At 42.1% G+C, this 18,409-nt stretch overlaps 2 protein-coding genes across 2 annotated transcripts in view; both read left to right on the top strand.

The window, feature by feature from the left end:
* LOC139160102 (E3 ubiquitin-protein ligase TRIM39-like) overlaps positions 1–3,109 on the top strand; it is a 42,006-nt gene extending 38,897 nt beyond the window's left edge. Inside the window, exon 8 of the mRNA XM_070737639.1 lies at positions 2,130–3,109. Within this exon, the coding sequence (XP_070593740.1) occupies positions 2,130–2,656 (527 nt within the window). The 3' untranslated portion in view covers positions 2,657–3,109. The remainder of the gene's footprint in view (positions 1–2,129) is intronic.
* Positions 3,110–8,440: 5,331 nt separating this feature from the next.
* LOC139159308 (E3 ubiquitin-protein ligase TRIM39-like) overlaps positions 8,441–18,409 on the top strand; it is a 33,493-nt gene continuing 23,524 nt past the window's right edge. Inside the window, exons 1-4 of the mRNA XM_070736631.1 lie at positions 8,441–8,886; positions 11,155–11,250; positions 12,553–12,783; positions 14,479–14,501. Coding sequence (XP_070592732.1) covers positions 8,473–8,886; positions 11,155–11,250; positions 12,553–12,783; positions 14,479–14,501 — 764 coding nt within the window. The 5' untranslated portion in view covers positions 8,441–8,472. The remainder of the gene's footprint in view (positions 8,887–11,154; positions 11,251–12,552; positions 12,784–14,478; positions 14,502–18,409) is intronic.

Below are 18,409 nucleotides of genomic sequence, written 5' to 3'. Positions count from 1 at the left end.
GTTGCTTAAAAATAAGCCATGCTACTTCTGTGGAGGAAACTACGCGTTTTTGGAAGGCGGAACCGCTGCGATCGATCGTCTGACGTTTGCACAGAACTCAGACTCTTTTTTCCCCCTCAAGACTCGAGACTTTTTTTTTTCGTTAATTAAAGGAAGAGCTGCTCCCGTTCCTGCCCGTGCGCCCGCCGCTCGCCCGCCCTTCGCCCGCCCACTCCGTTCGCTCGCGCCGCTTCCCAGCTGAGTCCTGAAGCGGCGCGAGCGAGCGGTGCGAGCGAACGGCTTGTCCGCCGCCTGCCCGCGCGCCCGCCCTTCGCCCGCCCACGCCGTTCGCTTCAGGACTCAGCTGGGAAGCGGCGCGAGCGAACGGCGTGGGCGGGCGAAGGGCGGGCGAGCGGCGGGCGCGCGGGCAGGAACGGGAGCAGCTCTTCCTTTAATTAACAAAAAAAAAGTCTTGAGTCTTGAGGGGGAAGCGAGCGGCAGCGAGGAGTTTGCGTGGGCGGTGGGGAAACCCCAATCTTCGGCTCCTCGCTGCTGGGAAGTAAAAACACCATCTGTGCATGCGCAGATGGTATTTTTACTTCCGCAGCGCTACTTCGCGCAAAACCGATCATTGCGAGTGGTCCTGGAACGGAACCCTAGCAATGATCGGGGGATCACTGTAGTTCCGCCCTTAATTCACGGGAGCGGATGCGTTGAAGTAGTGAAAGGTCTGGTCTGGATCTGAGTTTGTTGAAATTGGTGTTGTTTCTGGATATGTGGTTAATGGTCTTGATAAAAAGCTGTTTTGCAGGTTCATTTTTGCAGACAACTCTGCAGAATCGTGGTGCCACTGTGCCATCACTGAACTTGTGCTCTGGTCCATTTCTGGAAACTTCTAATATATCTTCTGGGGTGATTGTCTGAGAGATTGATTGTTGTTTATGGATAATGTTCTGTATTTTTGTTATATCAGGTTCGTCATTTTCTTCAAGGCCAAAGAGGATGGCATTTCGGCATTTTTGTTCTCCATTGCATCTTTGACAAGAGTAGGGTTGTCTGGAGACAAATTGGTCTGTCTTTGTATTATGGGTGGCGGTTGAGGTAGACTTGTTGAGGTGTACATAGGTGGAGGTGGAGTGGTAGAGGAGATTGGGTTTGGCCACCAGTATTTATAGAAGGAAGGCAGCTCAGGTCTCACTGTGTTCGCCCTAGAACAAGGACAGAAACACCAGCCTGAAGATGACGAGTGGGACTTCATCAAAACGTCGCCAAAAATTTCCAAATCCTACATGGGAAGAAACCCGAATATACCAAGACCATCATATATATATATATACAGTGGTACCTCGTGATACGAACCCCTCATCATACGAACTTTTCGAGATACGAACCCAGGGTGCGGAATTTTTTTGCCTCTTTTTACGAACTTTTTTCACCTTATGAACCTGCCACCGCCACTGAGATGCCCCGCCTCCGGACTTTCATTGCAAGCCAAGCGCAGGTTTTTGCAATCCTGTGATCCCCTGAAACTCCTCTCCATGGGAAACCCCACCTCCTGACTTCCGCGTTTTTGCAATGCTGTAGGGAAATCCCAGGAGGGGAATCCCAGGATCGCAAAAACGGGTGCTCTGCTGGGCAGAGTAGGGGGGACAAAAACGGGAAGAAAAGACTCATGGAGCTCAAGGGAGGAGAAAGGTGTGGGGGACATGAGCAGAGTGGGGTGGACAAAAACGGGAAGAAAAGACTCATGGAGCTCAAGGGAGGAGAAAGGTGTGGGGGACATGAGCAGAGTGGGGTGGGCAAAAACGGGAAGAAAAGACTCATGGAGCTCAAGGGAGGAGAAAGGTGTGGGGGACATGAGCAGAGTGGGGTGGACAAAAATGGGAAGAAAAGACTCATGGAGCTCAAGGGAGGAGAAAGGTGTGGGGGAGATGAGCAGAGTGGGGTGGAGTTAAGAGTTAGCGAACTCTTAACAAGGCAAAGCTTAGGTGATGTTTAAAAAAAACAATGAGTCTTCCAGTCCTGGACAGGGTGTTTGGAAGCTGAACTCCCTTCACACGAGGGTTAAATTCTTGGAGGTGAAGACACACGCAAGGTCTCTAACTGACGCTCTTCTTCTTCTCCATCCTTCCTTCCCTTCCCCCTTACAGAGAATGTAACTCTGGACCCAGGCACAGCCGATCCTAACAGCCTTGAAATCTCCGGAGATCGAAAAAGCATCCTAAACTTTCTGCTAGGTAGAGCAGTGTATCCTCCTTCTTGCCCATACCCCCAAAGATATGAATATAATCCTTTTGTCCTTGGCTGCCAGATGTTCTCAACTGGGAGACATTTCTGGGAAGTAATTTTAGGGGATGGAACAGGATGGGGTGTAGGGGTTGCCAAAAAGCCAGAGAATGTACCAAATGTTTATCGGCCGACCAGCTACTGGCAGATTGGGGAATGGAAACAGAAATGGAAATACATAGCCAAGTCTCCATCACAATGGTCTACTCTGGTCCTGACTGAGAGGCCCACGAGGATCCGGGTCTCTCTCAACTGCGAAGGGGGACAAGTGAGCTTTTTTGATGCTAGGACATTAACTCTGCTCCATACATTCTCTGACCCTTCCTTGGTTGGAGAGACCCTTCGGCCCTGTTTCTGTTTTGCCAAGAATTCCCGCATGACCCTCCCCTAAGAAAGGGGACCTCCATAAGCAACACTTTGGAAAAATCCCATTTGCCAAGCAGGGATCTCTGAAAGCCTTTAAAACAGAGGTTCCTTAGCTTTTTACTACTTCAGCTTCCTTTATTGTCAATTCTGTGCCACACCAAATTGCCTGGAGTTGTGTAGCCTTGGAAATTTAAGGAATGGGTCAGTCAATCAATCTAAGAAAGTGGGGTGTGCACTATAAGCTTGATAAGATGTAATGTCAAATGTTTAGGTGTATCAGTGTTAAAGATAGTTCACGTTACAGCCAAACCCATAAATCATGGACTTTAGATGTCCATCACAGTTCTCCTGCCCATTTATGTACCTTGCTTGTTTGTTTAATGTTTAGTTGCAACAAGTGATTGTAATTTTATGATTGTCTCATGGCTTATAGTTCATTCCTTTACAATTTTATGTCAATAAATGTATTTCTATCTCATTTTTGCCAATATGAGATTTTATTTCTACTTTAGAGTGGCGTTGTTACTTTTATGCTTTTTGAAATCAAAGAAATCAGTGATTATTCACTGTGATACTGTACGTACATAGAAAGCGAAGACACACAGAAGACAAAAAGAAAACATACCATCTGTTATAAACATAGGAGATGTGAGTGCTATATGAACTAAATATTTCACCTGGTCAAGCCAAAATTCAAGTAGAATTGTTAATGGAATTGTAAAAATGAAATTAATTATGAAATAAATACATTAGTTGACAAGATGCCAGATAACATCCTTTTTCCTTCTTGCTTTAAACCCCACTCTGCCTTATATTGAGTAGCTGTAAAAGAAGCCAATCTAGTGTGGTAGTTAAGAAATCAAGCTAGAAGCCATGAGTTCTAATCCTGCCTTTGGCACAAAGCCTGCTAGTCGACCTTGGACCAGTCACTCTCACTGAGCCCTAGGAAGCTGGCAATGGCAAGCCACTCCTGAACCTTGACCAAGAGAAGTGGAGGGAGATTCCTCCAGGTGGTCACCAGGGGTCAAACAATCTGAGACAGATGTAATGTACAATTAATACAATATGATAATTTAGAAGGAACAGTTAACATGCTTCCTGGATGAAAAACTTTCGATACTTGATACATTTAGACGACTGGGACAAACTCTGGAAAGAAAACTATAAATTAACACTATTGGTTCCTTACAAGGAAAATCTATATAAGATGTATGATCAATCGCATTTCACTCCCGCTAGACTCACCAAAATTTATCCCAACATAGGTCCCCTATTTTGGAAATGTAAAAAAGAACACAGAATATACTACCATATAAGGTGGTCATGACAAATGGCACGAAATAGTTGGATAAAAAAAGACTTGGCTAAAAGAAATGATCCAATGTGACATTGATATAAGACTTGAGACCTGTTTATTAGGAATTATGAGAGGACAATATACTAAACCAAATTATTATCTAATTATTCATATACTAACTGCCGCAAGATTGGCATATGGCCAAAATTGGAAAGACAAAAATCTCCCGTCAGATAACATGATAATTAATAAAGTAATGGACTGTGCTGAAATGACCAGGCTTACATATGAATTACAAAACAAACAAGAGAATGGGACTTTATGGGAAAACCTCTACAAGTGGCTAGATATCAGAAGATATAATATAAACAAATAAATACAAAATAAAGGGAAAATTGTAACAATAAATCTAATTAAAACAGCTGGAAATGTAGTTGATAGACAGGGAAAGCATAGAGATTAATATTTTCTTCTTTCCGAATATACTAGAACTGTAAAATAAGAAAATAAGGGTGTGTTATGTAACTGCCTTGTATATGTACCCTATGAATTATACAGTGATGTTTCTGTACTGTTTTTAATGATTTGTTCAAATATTATGTTTTTCGTTGCATTTTTTTCTTTGTTCTCTGTTTTTTTGTTGTTGTTTGTTTAAATTTCAATAAAATTTTCTTTAAAAGAAACAAAAAACCCCCCAACAATCTGAGGCAGCCCAAAACTGGTTTCGATATTGAGATGGGTGTCAGATCCAGTTGGATCTAGTGGTTAAGGTGTCAGGCTAGAAAGAGGAAAACTCGGGAGTTTAAGTCCTGCCGTAGCCTTGAAAACCAGCTGGGAGTCATTTATTCTCAGGATTGTTGTAGGGGAAATAGGAGGAGGTTTAGCATATGTTTGCCACCTTGAGTTATTTGTAAGTAAGTAAGTAAGTAAGTAAGTAAGTAAGTAAGTAAGTAAGTAAGTAAGTAAATAAATAAATAAATAAATAACTAACAAAAGGGAGTGAAACTGGTGACTTTGATTGCTAACAGCACTTATCTGAAAAATCTCAAAACATCTAAGCAATTGAAAACTGACCAGGCTGATTAGACAAAAACAGAGAGAGAGAGAGAGAGAGAGAGAGAGAGAGAGAGAGCATTGCATGCAATCAAGATATGAGGACCAACTATTCATTCATTCATTCATTCATTCATTGAGTCCTTCAGCATTGGGCGGCATAGAAGTCGAAATAATTAAATAATTATTTAAGAAAGTAAGTAAACAAATAAATTCATAGACAGACAGACAGACGATTTGTTGCACTGCCATATCTTCCCAGTTCAGAACAAACAGAATGAAAACATATAGCAATCATCTTCATATCCTCTCTAGGTGCTGAGAACAAGGAGCAAAAATGTTCCCTTCCTGAATCCAGGAGTAAGAAAAATCTCTGTTCACATTCTTGGAACTTTTTGTGCTGGATGTCGTCATTAAATAAGTGGTACATTTTAGGATTTTCCTTGTACCTTTGCCTTGTCTATTTCACAGATTTTTACCCAGGATGGAGATGGCAAATTGATCTGTATTAACAAACCATTCTAACTAAGCCTGTCAGCTGCCCTCTTATGCTTACTTGTGCTTCACTGTTAACGCAGTGATAGACTTCCATGAACCGGGGGAGAGGGAATGAAGGGAAGAATTATTGGGAAGATGAAAGTAAGGGTTGTACCACCTGGAGATGCTGCCTCAAGGTCACTTGGCTGGAAGGAGGGAACTGCATGACAAAGCTTGGATTGATCTTTATGAAAACATCTTTACCTGATCATGGGGGTGGGCAATGAGAGACAGTTTAGAAAAGCTTAGAACTATGTTGCCTTAAACATGATCTAAGCATAGCCCATAAAATCATCTGCTACAATGTCCCTCCTGTCAATGGCTTCTTCAACCTCAACTTCAACCACAATAACGCACGACCACACAACAGATACAAACTTAAAGTAAACCACTCTAAACTCGACTGCAGGGAATACGACATTAGTAACCGAGTAGCTGATGCATGGAACTCACTATCTGACTCTATAGTATCATTGCCCAAACCCCAAAACTTTACTCTTAGACTATCTACGGTTGACCTCCCGATTCCTATGAGGTCAGTAAGGGGTGTGCATAAGTGCACCACAGTGCCTTTTTTTTTGTCCCCAGTCCTAATGTTCTCTTTTACTAGTATTGTGTGTATAAAATCATATATTTTTATACTACCAACCTCAAGCTTCCTCTCCTTTGCCTTTTACTTTCTGCTTCCTATTCTTCGCCCCAAGGAAAACATAACTCTGGATCCTGACACAGTGAGTGCTTGGCTAGTCTTCTCCCAAAAGGTAATTTGTTTCTTAAAAATGTATTTTTTATATTGTATGAAGTCACCCTCAGCCCTAGGAAGTGAGCAATGGGAAGCCCCTCCTGAATCTTTACCAAGAAAACTGCAGGGAAATTCGTCCAGGGAGCCTTAGGGGCCAACAATCTGAGGCAGCCCAAAAGTGGCCTCAATATTGAGATGGGCAGCCTCAGATGTAGTTTGATCTAGTAGTTAAGGCACCAGGCTAGAAAGAGGGAGACTTGAGTTCAAGTCCTGCTTTAGCCATGAAAGTCAAATGAGTGACTGACCTAATCATTCTATCTCAGTCCAACCCACTTCAGGATTGTTGTTCTGGGGAAAATAGGAGGAGGAAGATGTACTTCATATGTTTGCCACATTGAGTTACTTATGAAAAGAATACAGGCGGGACACAAAATAAATAGATAGGATAGACAGACAGACAGAAACAAACATAGAATATTGGCGGCAGAGGAGCAGACAGAGGCAGTGGTAGGCAGGCAAACAGCAGGGGAGAGGAGAAAGCAAGGAAGGACTAAACACTACCCAACCACAGGATCGGCCTGCAGAGATGCAGAAGCAGCTGGCTGGAAGGACAAGAGTCCAGTTGAGCAGGGCAAGTGGAGGTGCTTGAGCTAAGGGAGCAGAGTGGAGTGGGATCCACAAGGAATGGACTGTAGCAGGGAAGGGGCTTGGATGGTTGGAAAGGAGGGACCCTTTCAGGAGTTGAAACCAACCAACCAACCAAAGATACTTCACCAGAAGAGCCCTTCACTCCTCTACCATTAACAGAACACCCTAGGAAACTAGACTTACAATCCTGAGTCTTAAGCTTAGAAATACGACGCCTTAAACAAGATCTAAGTATTGCCCACAAGATCATATGCTGCAATGTCCTGCCTGTCAAAGACTACTTCAGCTTCAACCACAACACAAGAGCACACAACAGATTCAAGCTTAATATTAACCGCTCCAAATTTGACTGTAAAAAATATGACTTTAGTACTCGGATTGTCGAAGCATGGAACTCATTACTGGACTCCGTGGTGTCATCCTCTATCCCCCAACATGTTACCCTTAGACTACCCATGGTTGACCTCTCCAGCTTCCTAAGAGGTCAGTAAGGGGCATACATAAGCATACTAGAATGCCTTCCGTGCACTGTGCTATAGTCTCTCCTATATGTGCCTTTCGTCCCCTGTCCAATTGTCTTTTTTTCCCTTCCTCCTATCTTATATATTCTCTTCCTTTCATATATCCTCTCCTCTAAGTCCACTCTCACCCTCATTTATATTATCACATGTCTATTTTTCTTCCTATGTATTTGTGTATTGGACAAATGAATGAATAAATAAATAAAATAAATAAATATCTTCCCTACTATATCCTCTATAACCTTCATTGTGTATTACTTTGTATTGGACTAAATAAATAAATAAACCAATCAATCAGAATAGAGCTGCAGGGACTTTGGAGGTCTTCTAGTGACTAGTCTAGCCCCCCTGCTCAAACAGGAGACCCTATATCAGGGGGGAGGGCTGCTGCCCAGACGGGGAGGGGGCGCAATGGGGTAGCGAAAATGGAGCTCCATCCTAGAGCAACCAATTTGCACTGAAAGATGAAAGAAAATGCAGGGCATCCTGCATAAGGCACGCCCCCCCCCACATGTATGTATACACACACACACAAACAAACAAACAAACAGGAGACCCTATATAACACACAAACACACACTATTTGAAACCCACAAGTCAGGAAGGGACCATAGTTCCCCACCTCTCCTTTTATCAGGATCTAAGGATCAATAATTGATGGGAGGGGGCACTCATTGAGTGTTGGCTTCTCCGGTGTTTTTATCCCCCCCCCCTCTTTTAACAGGATGCTAGGATCAATTGTAATTGATTGGGCTTCGTCCCAGGTAGGTTTCTTTCCCTCCAGCATTTAAAACAATTTCCCCCTTTAACGAGCTGGTTGCGCGAATAATAAACGATTCGGGATCTGTCCCGTGAATCTTCGCTCCAATTTCTCCCTTTTAAAATACTGTACTGCCGTTCTCCTTTAAGAAGCCAGAGAAGCTAACCGCAAGAAGACCAACAATTTGTTTCGGTTTCCTGCCTGGGCAGAGCCCCAAAGGCGCTCACCTGATTCGCAGGAAAAGGCGCGAAAATAAGTTTTGTCTTTTCTTCCGGAGACGGCGATGGCGTCCGAGGCGCCCTTGCAGGATTTGGTGGAGGAAGCCTCCTGCTCCATCTGCCTGGAGTATTTCCAGGACCCCGTGCTCATCCCGGAATGCGGCCACAACTTCTGCCGGTGCTGCTTGACCCGCAGTTGGGAGACGTTGAAATCGGAGGCTTCCTGTCCCCAGTGCAGACAGATCTTTGCGCCCCGCAGCGTCCTCCCCAACAGGCAGCTGGCGCGGGTGGCTGAAGTGGCCAAGCGATGCGGAGGTCCTTGGGGTGAGGAAGGAGGGAGCTTCTGCCCGAAGCACCGGGAGCCCCTCAAGCTCTTTTGCAAGGACCACGAGACCCTCATCTGCGTGGTCTGCATTGTCTCCGAAGAGCACAAGGGCCACTCGGTGATCCCTCCGGAGGAGGCTTTCCCGAAATACAAGGTAGGAATCAGCCTGGAGGAATCGCTGCGGAGGGACATCCAGAATCCTTTGCCTTCCTGGCAATCTTTGAACCAATTTACTTGCTTCCTCTGTTGTCTGCAAAATGGGATTAGCATGGGTCAGAACCATCACTGAGAAGCAGACTCGTGGGAAGATCCAAGAAACTTGTACTGAAGTACTTCAGCAAAAGGATCTCAGCAGTTGTTTAATAATAATAATAATAATAATAATAATAATAATAATAATAATAATAATAATAATAATAAATATGTTGTTTGCGTGTTTTTAAAATTATGGGTTTTTAGTTTTTATTACTAGACTTGTATTATACTATTGTTTTTCTATTAGTACTGTGAGCCGCCCCGAGTCTAAGGAGAGGGGTGGCATACAAATTTAATTAATAAATTAATAAATTATTATTAATAATAATTATTAGATTTGTATGCCGCCCCTCTCCGAAGACTCGGGGCGGCTCCCAACATCACAATACAATATAAATACAAATCTAATATTTAAAAAATTAAAAAACTGATTTAAACTACATTGTTATAAAAAAACTTATCTGCTACACAATCATACACACTCAGTGCAACTGAACATAAACATAATAAAGGTCAACAGAAAAAAAGGAGGGGGGGAGATTAAAGGAGCCGACTCCAACCACATATACAAAGACAAATTTGATACAGTTAAAATTAAGTTTCCTTGACTCATTGGTTCCCTGAAATGTTTTTTATATTTCTTGCCTTGACCTACTTTGACCTCTTTCAGAAATTGCATATTTTATGCTAATCTTTCTTTATCAAGGCGTGTGTGTTTTATAATAAGCTAGAACAGTGATGGTGAACCTATGGCACGGATGCCACAGATGGCACCTGGAGCCATATCTGCTGGCACGCGAACCGTTGCCCTAGCTCAGCTCCAACCTCTATGTGTGTGCCGGCCAGTTGATTTTTGGCTAGCACGGAGGCTTTGGGAGGGTGTTTTTGGCTTCCAGAGGGGAGGGGGAGGTCATTTTTACCCTCCCCCAGCTCCAGGAAAGCCTTTTGAGCCTGTGGAGGGTGAAACATGAGCCTACTGGGCCCACCAGAACTTGGGAAACTGGATGTTTCCGGCCACTAGAGAGCCTGGGTGGGGGAGGGGAGAAGCTGTTTTCACACTCCTCAGGCATTGAATTATGTGGTCACATGATCAAAATTTGGATGCTTGGCAACTGCCATGTTGAAGACTGAAATATATACTGCTCAAAATAAAAGGAACCTTTTAACAACACAATATAATTCCAAGTAAATCAAACTTCTATGAAATCAAACTGTCCACTTAGGAAGCAACACTGATTAACAATAAATTTCACATGTTGTCCGCACATTCAACTTTGTACAGAACAAAGTATTCAATTAGAATATTTCATTCATTCAGATCTAGGATGTGTTCTTTGTGTGTTCCCTTTTATTTTTTTGAGCAGTGTACTATATCTTCTAACTGTAGTTTCCCTCTGTTCTGGTTAGCTCTGGCCCTGCTCCTGCCCCAAGGACTGTGGATGTGGGGGAGACATCCACATGCTGCAGGCCTGTTTTGCCGCCCCCCCCATCTGCTGATGAAGGCTCCTCTGACCAAGAAGACATGAATGACAGGGAGGAGGAGAGTGTGGCAGACAGCTCAGAAGGAGATCAATTATCTAGCTCCTCCTTGGATTCAGAACAAGAGTTAATGATACAGCCATGCATGAGGAGAGCTATGCATAGGCAACAACAACTGAGAGATTATTATCAAAGAAAATAAGGCCACCTGTGGTTGGGTGGTGCTGTGGTAATTAGTGAGGCTGCTATAAAGAGCAGCCTGTGGGTTTGGCCATTGTGGAGGATTATCTGATCATTGTGTTTCGTGACTGCTTTACTGACTTTGACCTTTTGTGTGCTTATTTTTCCCCGCTTTGAAACTAAACCAGAGCAAAGTGTGTTTCACTTTGTGAAAGAAGAATGACTGTGAATTGCCTCACAGCTGCAAGCTAAGTATCACAGAACTGATAAGGGACTTGTACAAATTACCAGTTTGTTTGGAGACGAGTGCTCTTTGCTATATCAAAAGAGGGCTTAGTTTAAGTGACTTTTCATTATAAAGAACATTGTTTTGAATTTTCAAATGTGTGTGTGTCTGAAATTTGTACCTGTGAATTTTTGGGAGGAGTCTACCAGAGAGCCTGACAGAACACCCTCCAATTTAATTCTTTACAGAAAAGAAACTCAAAACTTATATTTTTCTCTTCAGATCAAGGCTGTGGATTGCCTGAAGGTTCAGAAGGCGCAGAAAGAAAAAATATCTACCTACAAAAGAGACACAGAGAAAAAAGTGCAGGAAATACTTGTAAGTATTGATCCAACAGTGAGGATTTTCTGAGCTAATAGGAGGAGACCCCCTCCGCCATCTTTAATGATAGACAGCCTATTCGTAAATACAAGTTCTGACTTAAATGAAATTCAAATTATTCTTTGGGGTGGGGGGTTGATCTCCAATCAAGTATACAGAAAAAAGATACCATTTATTTTAAATTAATTGACAATATATTACTTTTACAATTTCGTTATATATAAATTAACTAATGCCACCTCCTCACCATTTGACATCTGAACCAAAAAATAATTATTCCAATTACTATTCTTAATCACATCAAATTAATTAGATCATAATGTTTTTAATTTTCTCAAAATCTCCATATCAATTTTCATGTATGCTTTCATGTACCCTCTTCCATAATAAATGCCCTCTAGAATAAAAGAGAAAAAGAAAAAGGACATTAAGGGAATAGAAAAGGAGCAAAACTTTCAGATTACCTCCAACACAGTATTTAAATTAAAACCCACCATTGCTAAAAAGTAGTTAAAATATATATAAAGGGGGCAAAAAAGGAGAAGCCACCATATAGTATATCCCAAATATCGCAGAATTAAAAAAGAACCTAATTAAAAATAATTCCCTTTCATAAATAAAAATACAAAATAAAAATAGAGATTAAAGATTAGAAGATAGCAGGGGAAAAATAAGAAAGAAAAGAAAAAGAAAAAGAGAGAATAAAAACAAAGCTAAATACTCCATACATTCCTCATGCCCTACTAAAAAAAACAGCATATCTACCCTATACTAATTATAACACTTTCAATCCGTCATCCTGCCCTTTTCTAAAAAGAAAAAAAGTCACTGTATAGCCAGTGTAATCATCTTCCCTATACTAATTATAACACTTTCAATCCACCATCCGACCATTGACCCCGCCCCTCTTCCAATGAAATTCAAATTAATGACTGTTAGGGCAGAGAACTTGTTCTTAACCTGGGGACTAAGATGTCACCACTCGCTGAATGACATAGTTGGATTAAGTGTACCGTGTTTTATACAAAGGGGTTTGCTTGCTGAATAAAGTAAATAAAGTATTTGGAATCCCGGATTGCCAAGAATATTTTCATAAGAGATCATTTAAACTCTATTTTTTAATTAAAAATATTTTCCTCCGCCCTGTTTTTTTAATATCAAAAGGGGTTTTTTTCTTCTTAGAAAATTCTTCCACCTCACTTCTAGATTCTTTAAGGAATCTATTGAATTATTATAGCAATAAAAATAAAATAATAACAATAAAAATATGCTCTTTGCTTTTTCTCCTTCGTTTTCTAGGACAAGATGAAAGAAGTGAAAAAAGATTTAATGGCTGAATTCAGAGAGCTTCAACTCTTGTTAGAAGCACAGGAGAAGCGCCTATTGACTAGGATGGAAGAGATGGAGAAGGATCTTATGGCAAGAGAGGAGAAGGGTTTGGCCAAGCACATGGAGGAACTCTGCTCCCTTGACCATCTCATCCAGGAGATAGAAGAGAAGCTTCAGGAACCAGCCAGCAAACTATTACAGGTCAGGCAGGAAGTTGAGATCATAGAATACTACGGATGGAAGGGACCTTGGAGGTCTTCTAGTAATCTAGTCTAATCCTCTGCCTAAGGCAGGAGCCCTCATATTCTCCCGAAAAAATGGTTGTCCAAATTATTATTGGAATCATCCAGTGACTCAGTACCCAGAACTCTGTGAGGGCAGCTGTTGCGCTGATAAATAATTGTGACTCTCAGGAAATTATTCCTTATTTTAGGTTGGATCTTTTTGTGAGGAGCGTCTACTCTTCACCTCTTGTTCTGCCCTTAAGTGTTACAGAGACTAAATTGATGCTCTTTTCCTTATTACAGCCTTTCAAGTACAGTGGTACCTTAAGATACGAACTTAATTGGTGCTGGGGGGAGGTTCGTAAGACGAAAGGTTCGTAAGACGAAACATTGTTTCCCATGGGAAACAATGTAAAGTCAATTAATCCGTTCAACCAAACCCCCCCCCCCCCCCCGCAAAAAAAACGGCTTTCCGGCTGTTTTAAAAGGTGACAGCCGGCCTGGGGGGCTTCCCAGCACCCCCCGAACCCGGGTTTGGGGTTCGGGGGGGTGGCAAGCCCCCCAGGCCGGCTGCGAACTTTTAAAACACCCGCGCCGCTTCGCAGCTGTCTCCTGAAGCCGAACGCTAAAGCCAAACTTCCGCGTTCGGCTTCGGGAGACAGCTGCGAAGCAGCGTGGGTGTTTTAAAAGGTCGCAGCCGGCCTGGGGGGCTTCCCAGCAACCTCCCGAACCGAACCCGGGGTTCAGCAAAATTTTGCCTCTTCTTACGAACTTTGTTCGAGTTACGAACCGGCGTTCGGGAGGCTTCTGGGAAGCCCCGCCGCCCGGCTGTTACCTTTTAAAACAGCCGCGCGGCTTCCCAGCAGTCTCCGAACGCAGGTTCGTAACTCGAAAAAAGTTCGTAAGAGGCAAAATTTTGCTGAACCCCGGGTTCGTATCACGAGTTGTTCGTAAGACGAGGGGTTCGTATCTTGAGGTACCACTCTATTGGAAGATGGCTGTTGTGTCTCTCCTAAGCCTTCTCTTGGTTAGGCTGAGCATGCCGTGTTCCCCTAGCCATTCATTGTACAGTTTGGCTTCCTGAGTCCTTATCATCTTTATTGCTCCTTTTTTCCTTTTCCATAAATTTAATTAAAATTATAATAGTGAAAAGCTCAAATGGAAATAAAGAAAATAGGGAAATAGAGAAGGATAAGAATGGGAAAGAAGTGTAGGATAAAGGGAAAAGGAAAAGACCTCAGGTTGTCTTTCAACTTTTTTCTGTACAGTAAAATGCAAAATAATATAACAGCCACAACTTTTATTTTTGAACATTTGGCAATTATTAGCCAAGAAAAACAGATTAGTCTAATAAGCAAAATCAAGTATTCAGAGTTCATTGTTTTGTATCTTGAGCACAAAGTTTAGACCCAACTTCCAAGTAGAAACATTGGGTGATAATCTAATTAAAGTAGTCACTTTTTCATTTTTTCTCTACCTCCATTACTTTTTTCATCCATTCTTCTCTTGTGGTGATTGATATATTTTTCCACGTCTGTATGTAAGATTCTGGCAGGACTCAGAACAATGAGATTTTTAAAATTAAAATTACTCATTTATTTTGTGAATGTAAGAATTTAATTTTCTGCATAGGAAATGGCTCCTTTCAGTGCTTTTTCTCTTTATTTTTTAGGACATTGGAAGCATCTTGAAGAAGTGAGTAAATCCACCCTTTTCTTTACAGTCTCAGATTCTCAGCAGATCTTTCAGCAGTTTTCCTATTTTGGGAACTGCTGTTTGTATTTAGCAGTATTTTAATGTAAAGACAACATGTTGTATTTCAGGGCTTTTTAGACATTTCCTCAGATAACCTCAACACAATATAATTAGCAATATTTGATATGATCAATTTTATTTTTATTTATTTATTTATTATTAGAGTTGATTTTTATTAAATTATTACAGTTGGTTTCACGGTTGGTTGGTTGGTTTCATAGTCAGTCAGGTGTTTAGATTGAATTTTGCCATTTTATCCACCTAAATACATGCTGTTTGCCAAGCAAACAAATCATGATTACAGAGACACTGTGATAGATGTTAACTGCAAAAATGTTGTAAGTCATTTTTTTTACAACCGTGGTAAATGGTTGCTAACAAATAGACAGAAATTGAAGGTGATGTATAAGTGCAATTTCATTGCCTTACCTGAATCCATCAAGATCAGTTTGAACATTATATCCATTGTCTAATTACATGTGACACCCATGTTAGTCATAGGTCATCAGTCATTTGGTAAGCTACAGCCCGTTTGTTTGGCCAAGAGATTCACAAGAATTTTCCAGAGTAGGGAACCCAAAACTGAAACTTAGTTGCCATTACTAGATCTCTTGTTTAACTTGATGAAGGTGAATGAGTGCAGTTCTGGATCAGGATCCACTGAGTTGCCCTGGTGCCCATATTTGAATAGCTAGCCAGAGAAACGACTGAAGTCTGGGAAATGGGCCCTTATCAATCAACAGGAGTGCTGATTTACCACCTACTTTACCAAGTACGTAGGAGGCAAGGATGAGACAACACAAGAAAACAACAATGAATGACTTAATAATTGGTCATCAACATCCCACTGAACAACTACAAACCACACACAACTAAACACCACAAAAATACAATGTGTAGAACAGCTCAGTGCACATTCGGGTGTAAAAGAGAGGTTTCCTGAGGGACTTAAAGTCTGAAAGCTCAGAAAGACGCAGATTAGATGGTGTAACTGGCTAATCCTCAAGAACCATTTGATGGCTTAGAAAGCTTCTGTTGCCAGGTTGATAACACTTACGGGAACTGGGCATGGCTAGTCTATTGAGGAGAAGGGCTAGGGGAGACCAATGTTCCCTCTAATTTTTTGGTGTGGGCGGAAAAGTATAGCGTCTGAGTGGCAGTCCCTTGGGACTGGGCGGCATAGAAGTATAAATGGATGGATGGATGGATGGATGGATAAATAAGAAAAAAAGTCCTTTTTTATTTAAAGAAATTAATAATAAAACAAAACCAAAATCTATTACTATTAAAACAAAACAAACACGATTCTTGACAAATGTATATTTTATTTTATGCACGCTGAGAGCATATGCACCAAGGCAAATTCCTTGTGTGTCCAATCACACTTGGCCAATAAAATTCTATTCTATTCTATTCTAATAATAAAACAAAACCAAAATCTATTAGATTAGATTTAGATTAGATTTATTGGATTTATATGCCGCCCCTCTCCGCAGACTCGGGGCGGCTATTACTATTAAAACTAAAACAACCAGCAAAACCAAAAACATAACTATTAATAAATCCATGCTTTAAAATCTTCATTTCTTAAATATTTATCATAGAATTATAGTAATCTTGTAATACAGTGGTACCTCAAGATACGAACCCCTCGTCTTACGAACAACTCGTGATACGAACCCGGGGTTCAGAAAAATTTTGCCTCTTCTTACGAACTTTTTTCGAGTTACGAACCGGCGTTCGGAGACTGCTGGGAAGCCGCGCGGCTGTTTTAAAAGGTAACAGCCGGGCGGCGAGGCTTCCTAGAAGCCTCCCGAACGCCGGTTCGTAACTCGAACAAACTTCATAAGAAGAGGCAAAATTTTGCTGAACCCCGGGTTCGGTTCGGGAGGTTGCTGGGAAGCCCCCCAGGCCGGCTGCGACCTTTTAAAACACCCGCGCCGCTTCGCAGCTGTCTCCCGAAGCCGAATGCGGAAGTTCGGCTTTAGCGTTCGGCTTCAGGAGACAGCTGGGAAGCGGCGCGGGTGTTTTAAAAGGTCGCAGCCGGCCTGGGGGGCTTGCCAGCACCCCCCCGAACCCTGAATTTTTGCCGAACTTCCAGGTTCGGGGTTCGGGGGGGTGCTGGGAAGCCCCCCAGGCCGGCTGCGACCTTTTAAAACACCCGCGCCGCTTCGCAGCTGTCTCCTGAAGCCGAACGCGGAAGTTCGGCTTTAGCGTTCGGCTTCAGGAGACAGCTGGGAAGCGGCGCGGGTGTTTTAAAAGGTCGCAGCCGGCCTGGGGGGCTTCCCAGCACCCCCCCGAACCCCGAACCCGGTTTCGGGGGGGTGCTGGGAAGCCCCCCAGGCCGGCTGTCACCTTTTAAAACAGCCCCGCGGCTTCCCAGTAGTCGCCGAAAGCAGTTTTTTTGCGGGGTTTTTTTTGGTTGCACGGATTAATTAACTTTACATTGTTTCCTATGGGAAACAATGTTTCGTCTTACGAACCTTTCGTCTTACGAACCTCCTCCTTGCACCAATTAAGTTCGTATCATGAGGTATTACTGTACTATGAAAATCTACCTGAACACCAATTCATCAATTAATATATTTCCATAAATTATACTTTTCTATAATTTCATTCAAGCTCAATTAATTTTCAGGCACTTGGCATTTACTATTGCTAACTTACATCAATCTTCTACATTTCCAAGTATATTTTAAATCCATAATGCAAACTCATAAAATCATACAGTACATATCACAAACCCCTTATTTATCATATGTATCTTCCATTAATTTTACCTTTGTAATTCTATATATTTCTAAAATTCTAATCCAATTTTTAAAATCAATACATCCTCATATTAAACAACACCTAAATATATCTTTTACCAATACAGTATTCCATAGTCAATCCATATTTAATAATCAATCATCCCTCAAATTTCTACCACTGTTCTCATTTCTGGGTCTCTCCTGTCTCTCCCCCTTTTCTGTCTCATTTGTTTCTCATTTCTCCCTCTTCCTCCCTTTTTTCCCATTCCCTCTCTCACTTCTCTTTTTCCATCCCAGTCTCCTCCCCCCTTGTGTGTGTGTGTGTGTGTGTGTGTGTGTGAACGAACTCTTGAACCATTTACAAAAACAGGTAAGGGGTGTGTTTTTTTTCCTGTTATTACTTTGGTGCTTTTTACCATATATTATAAATCAAGAGTCACTTCTTTGTCTGTTTCTCTCTCTTTCCTGTCATTCTGTGCCTCAATCATTTTCTCATTTCTGTTTTTTTCTTCCTTTTTCTATCATTTCTCTATCTCTCTCTTCCTTCTACTCTTCTCTCTCTCTTGCTTTCTCTCTCTCTCTCTTGCTTTTTTCCTATCACTCACTCTCTTACTTCCTCTCTCCTTTCTCTCTCTCCTGCTTTCTTTCTCTCTTTTTCTTTCTCTCTCTCCCCCTTGCTCTCTCGTTTTCTCACTTTCTCTCTCCTTCTCTCCTTTCTACCTCGCTCTATCTGTTGCTCTCTCTCCCTCTCTCTTGTTCTTTCTCTCTTGTTTCTTTCTCTCACACACTTTCTCTCTTGTTCTCTCTCTCTCTCTCTCTCTCTCTCTCTCACTTTCTCTCTTTTTCTCCCCCCCTTTTTCTCTCTCTCTCTCTTTCTTCCTATCTCACTGTCTGTTGCTCTCTGTCTTTCTTGCTTGTTCTCTCTTTCTCTCTGTTCCTTTCTTCTTTGTGGAGGCCGGCGAAGGTTTTTCTTATTTTGAATGTGCCAGGCGGGCTGGCAGGGGGATGGAAAGCGCGTACGTACGTGCAACATTCTAAATCACCTTTGCGGGCCTCCGCTGTGAGAAGAACGCCCGCCCCGCTTGTCCTGCAACC

This window comes from Erythrolamprus reginae, chromosome 2, assembly GCF_031021105.1.
Source record: "Erythrolamprus reginae isolate rEryReg1 chromosome 2, rEryReg1.hap1, whole genome shotgun sequence".
In the NCBI taxonomy this organism is placed as follows: Eukaryota; Metazoa; Chordata; class Lepidosauria; order Squamata; family Dipsadidae; genus Erythrolamprus; species Erythrolamprus reginae.
The sequence above is the reverse complement of the archived record's forward strand: the minus strand, read 5'-3'. Positions and strand labels throughout refer to the sequence as shown.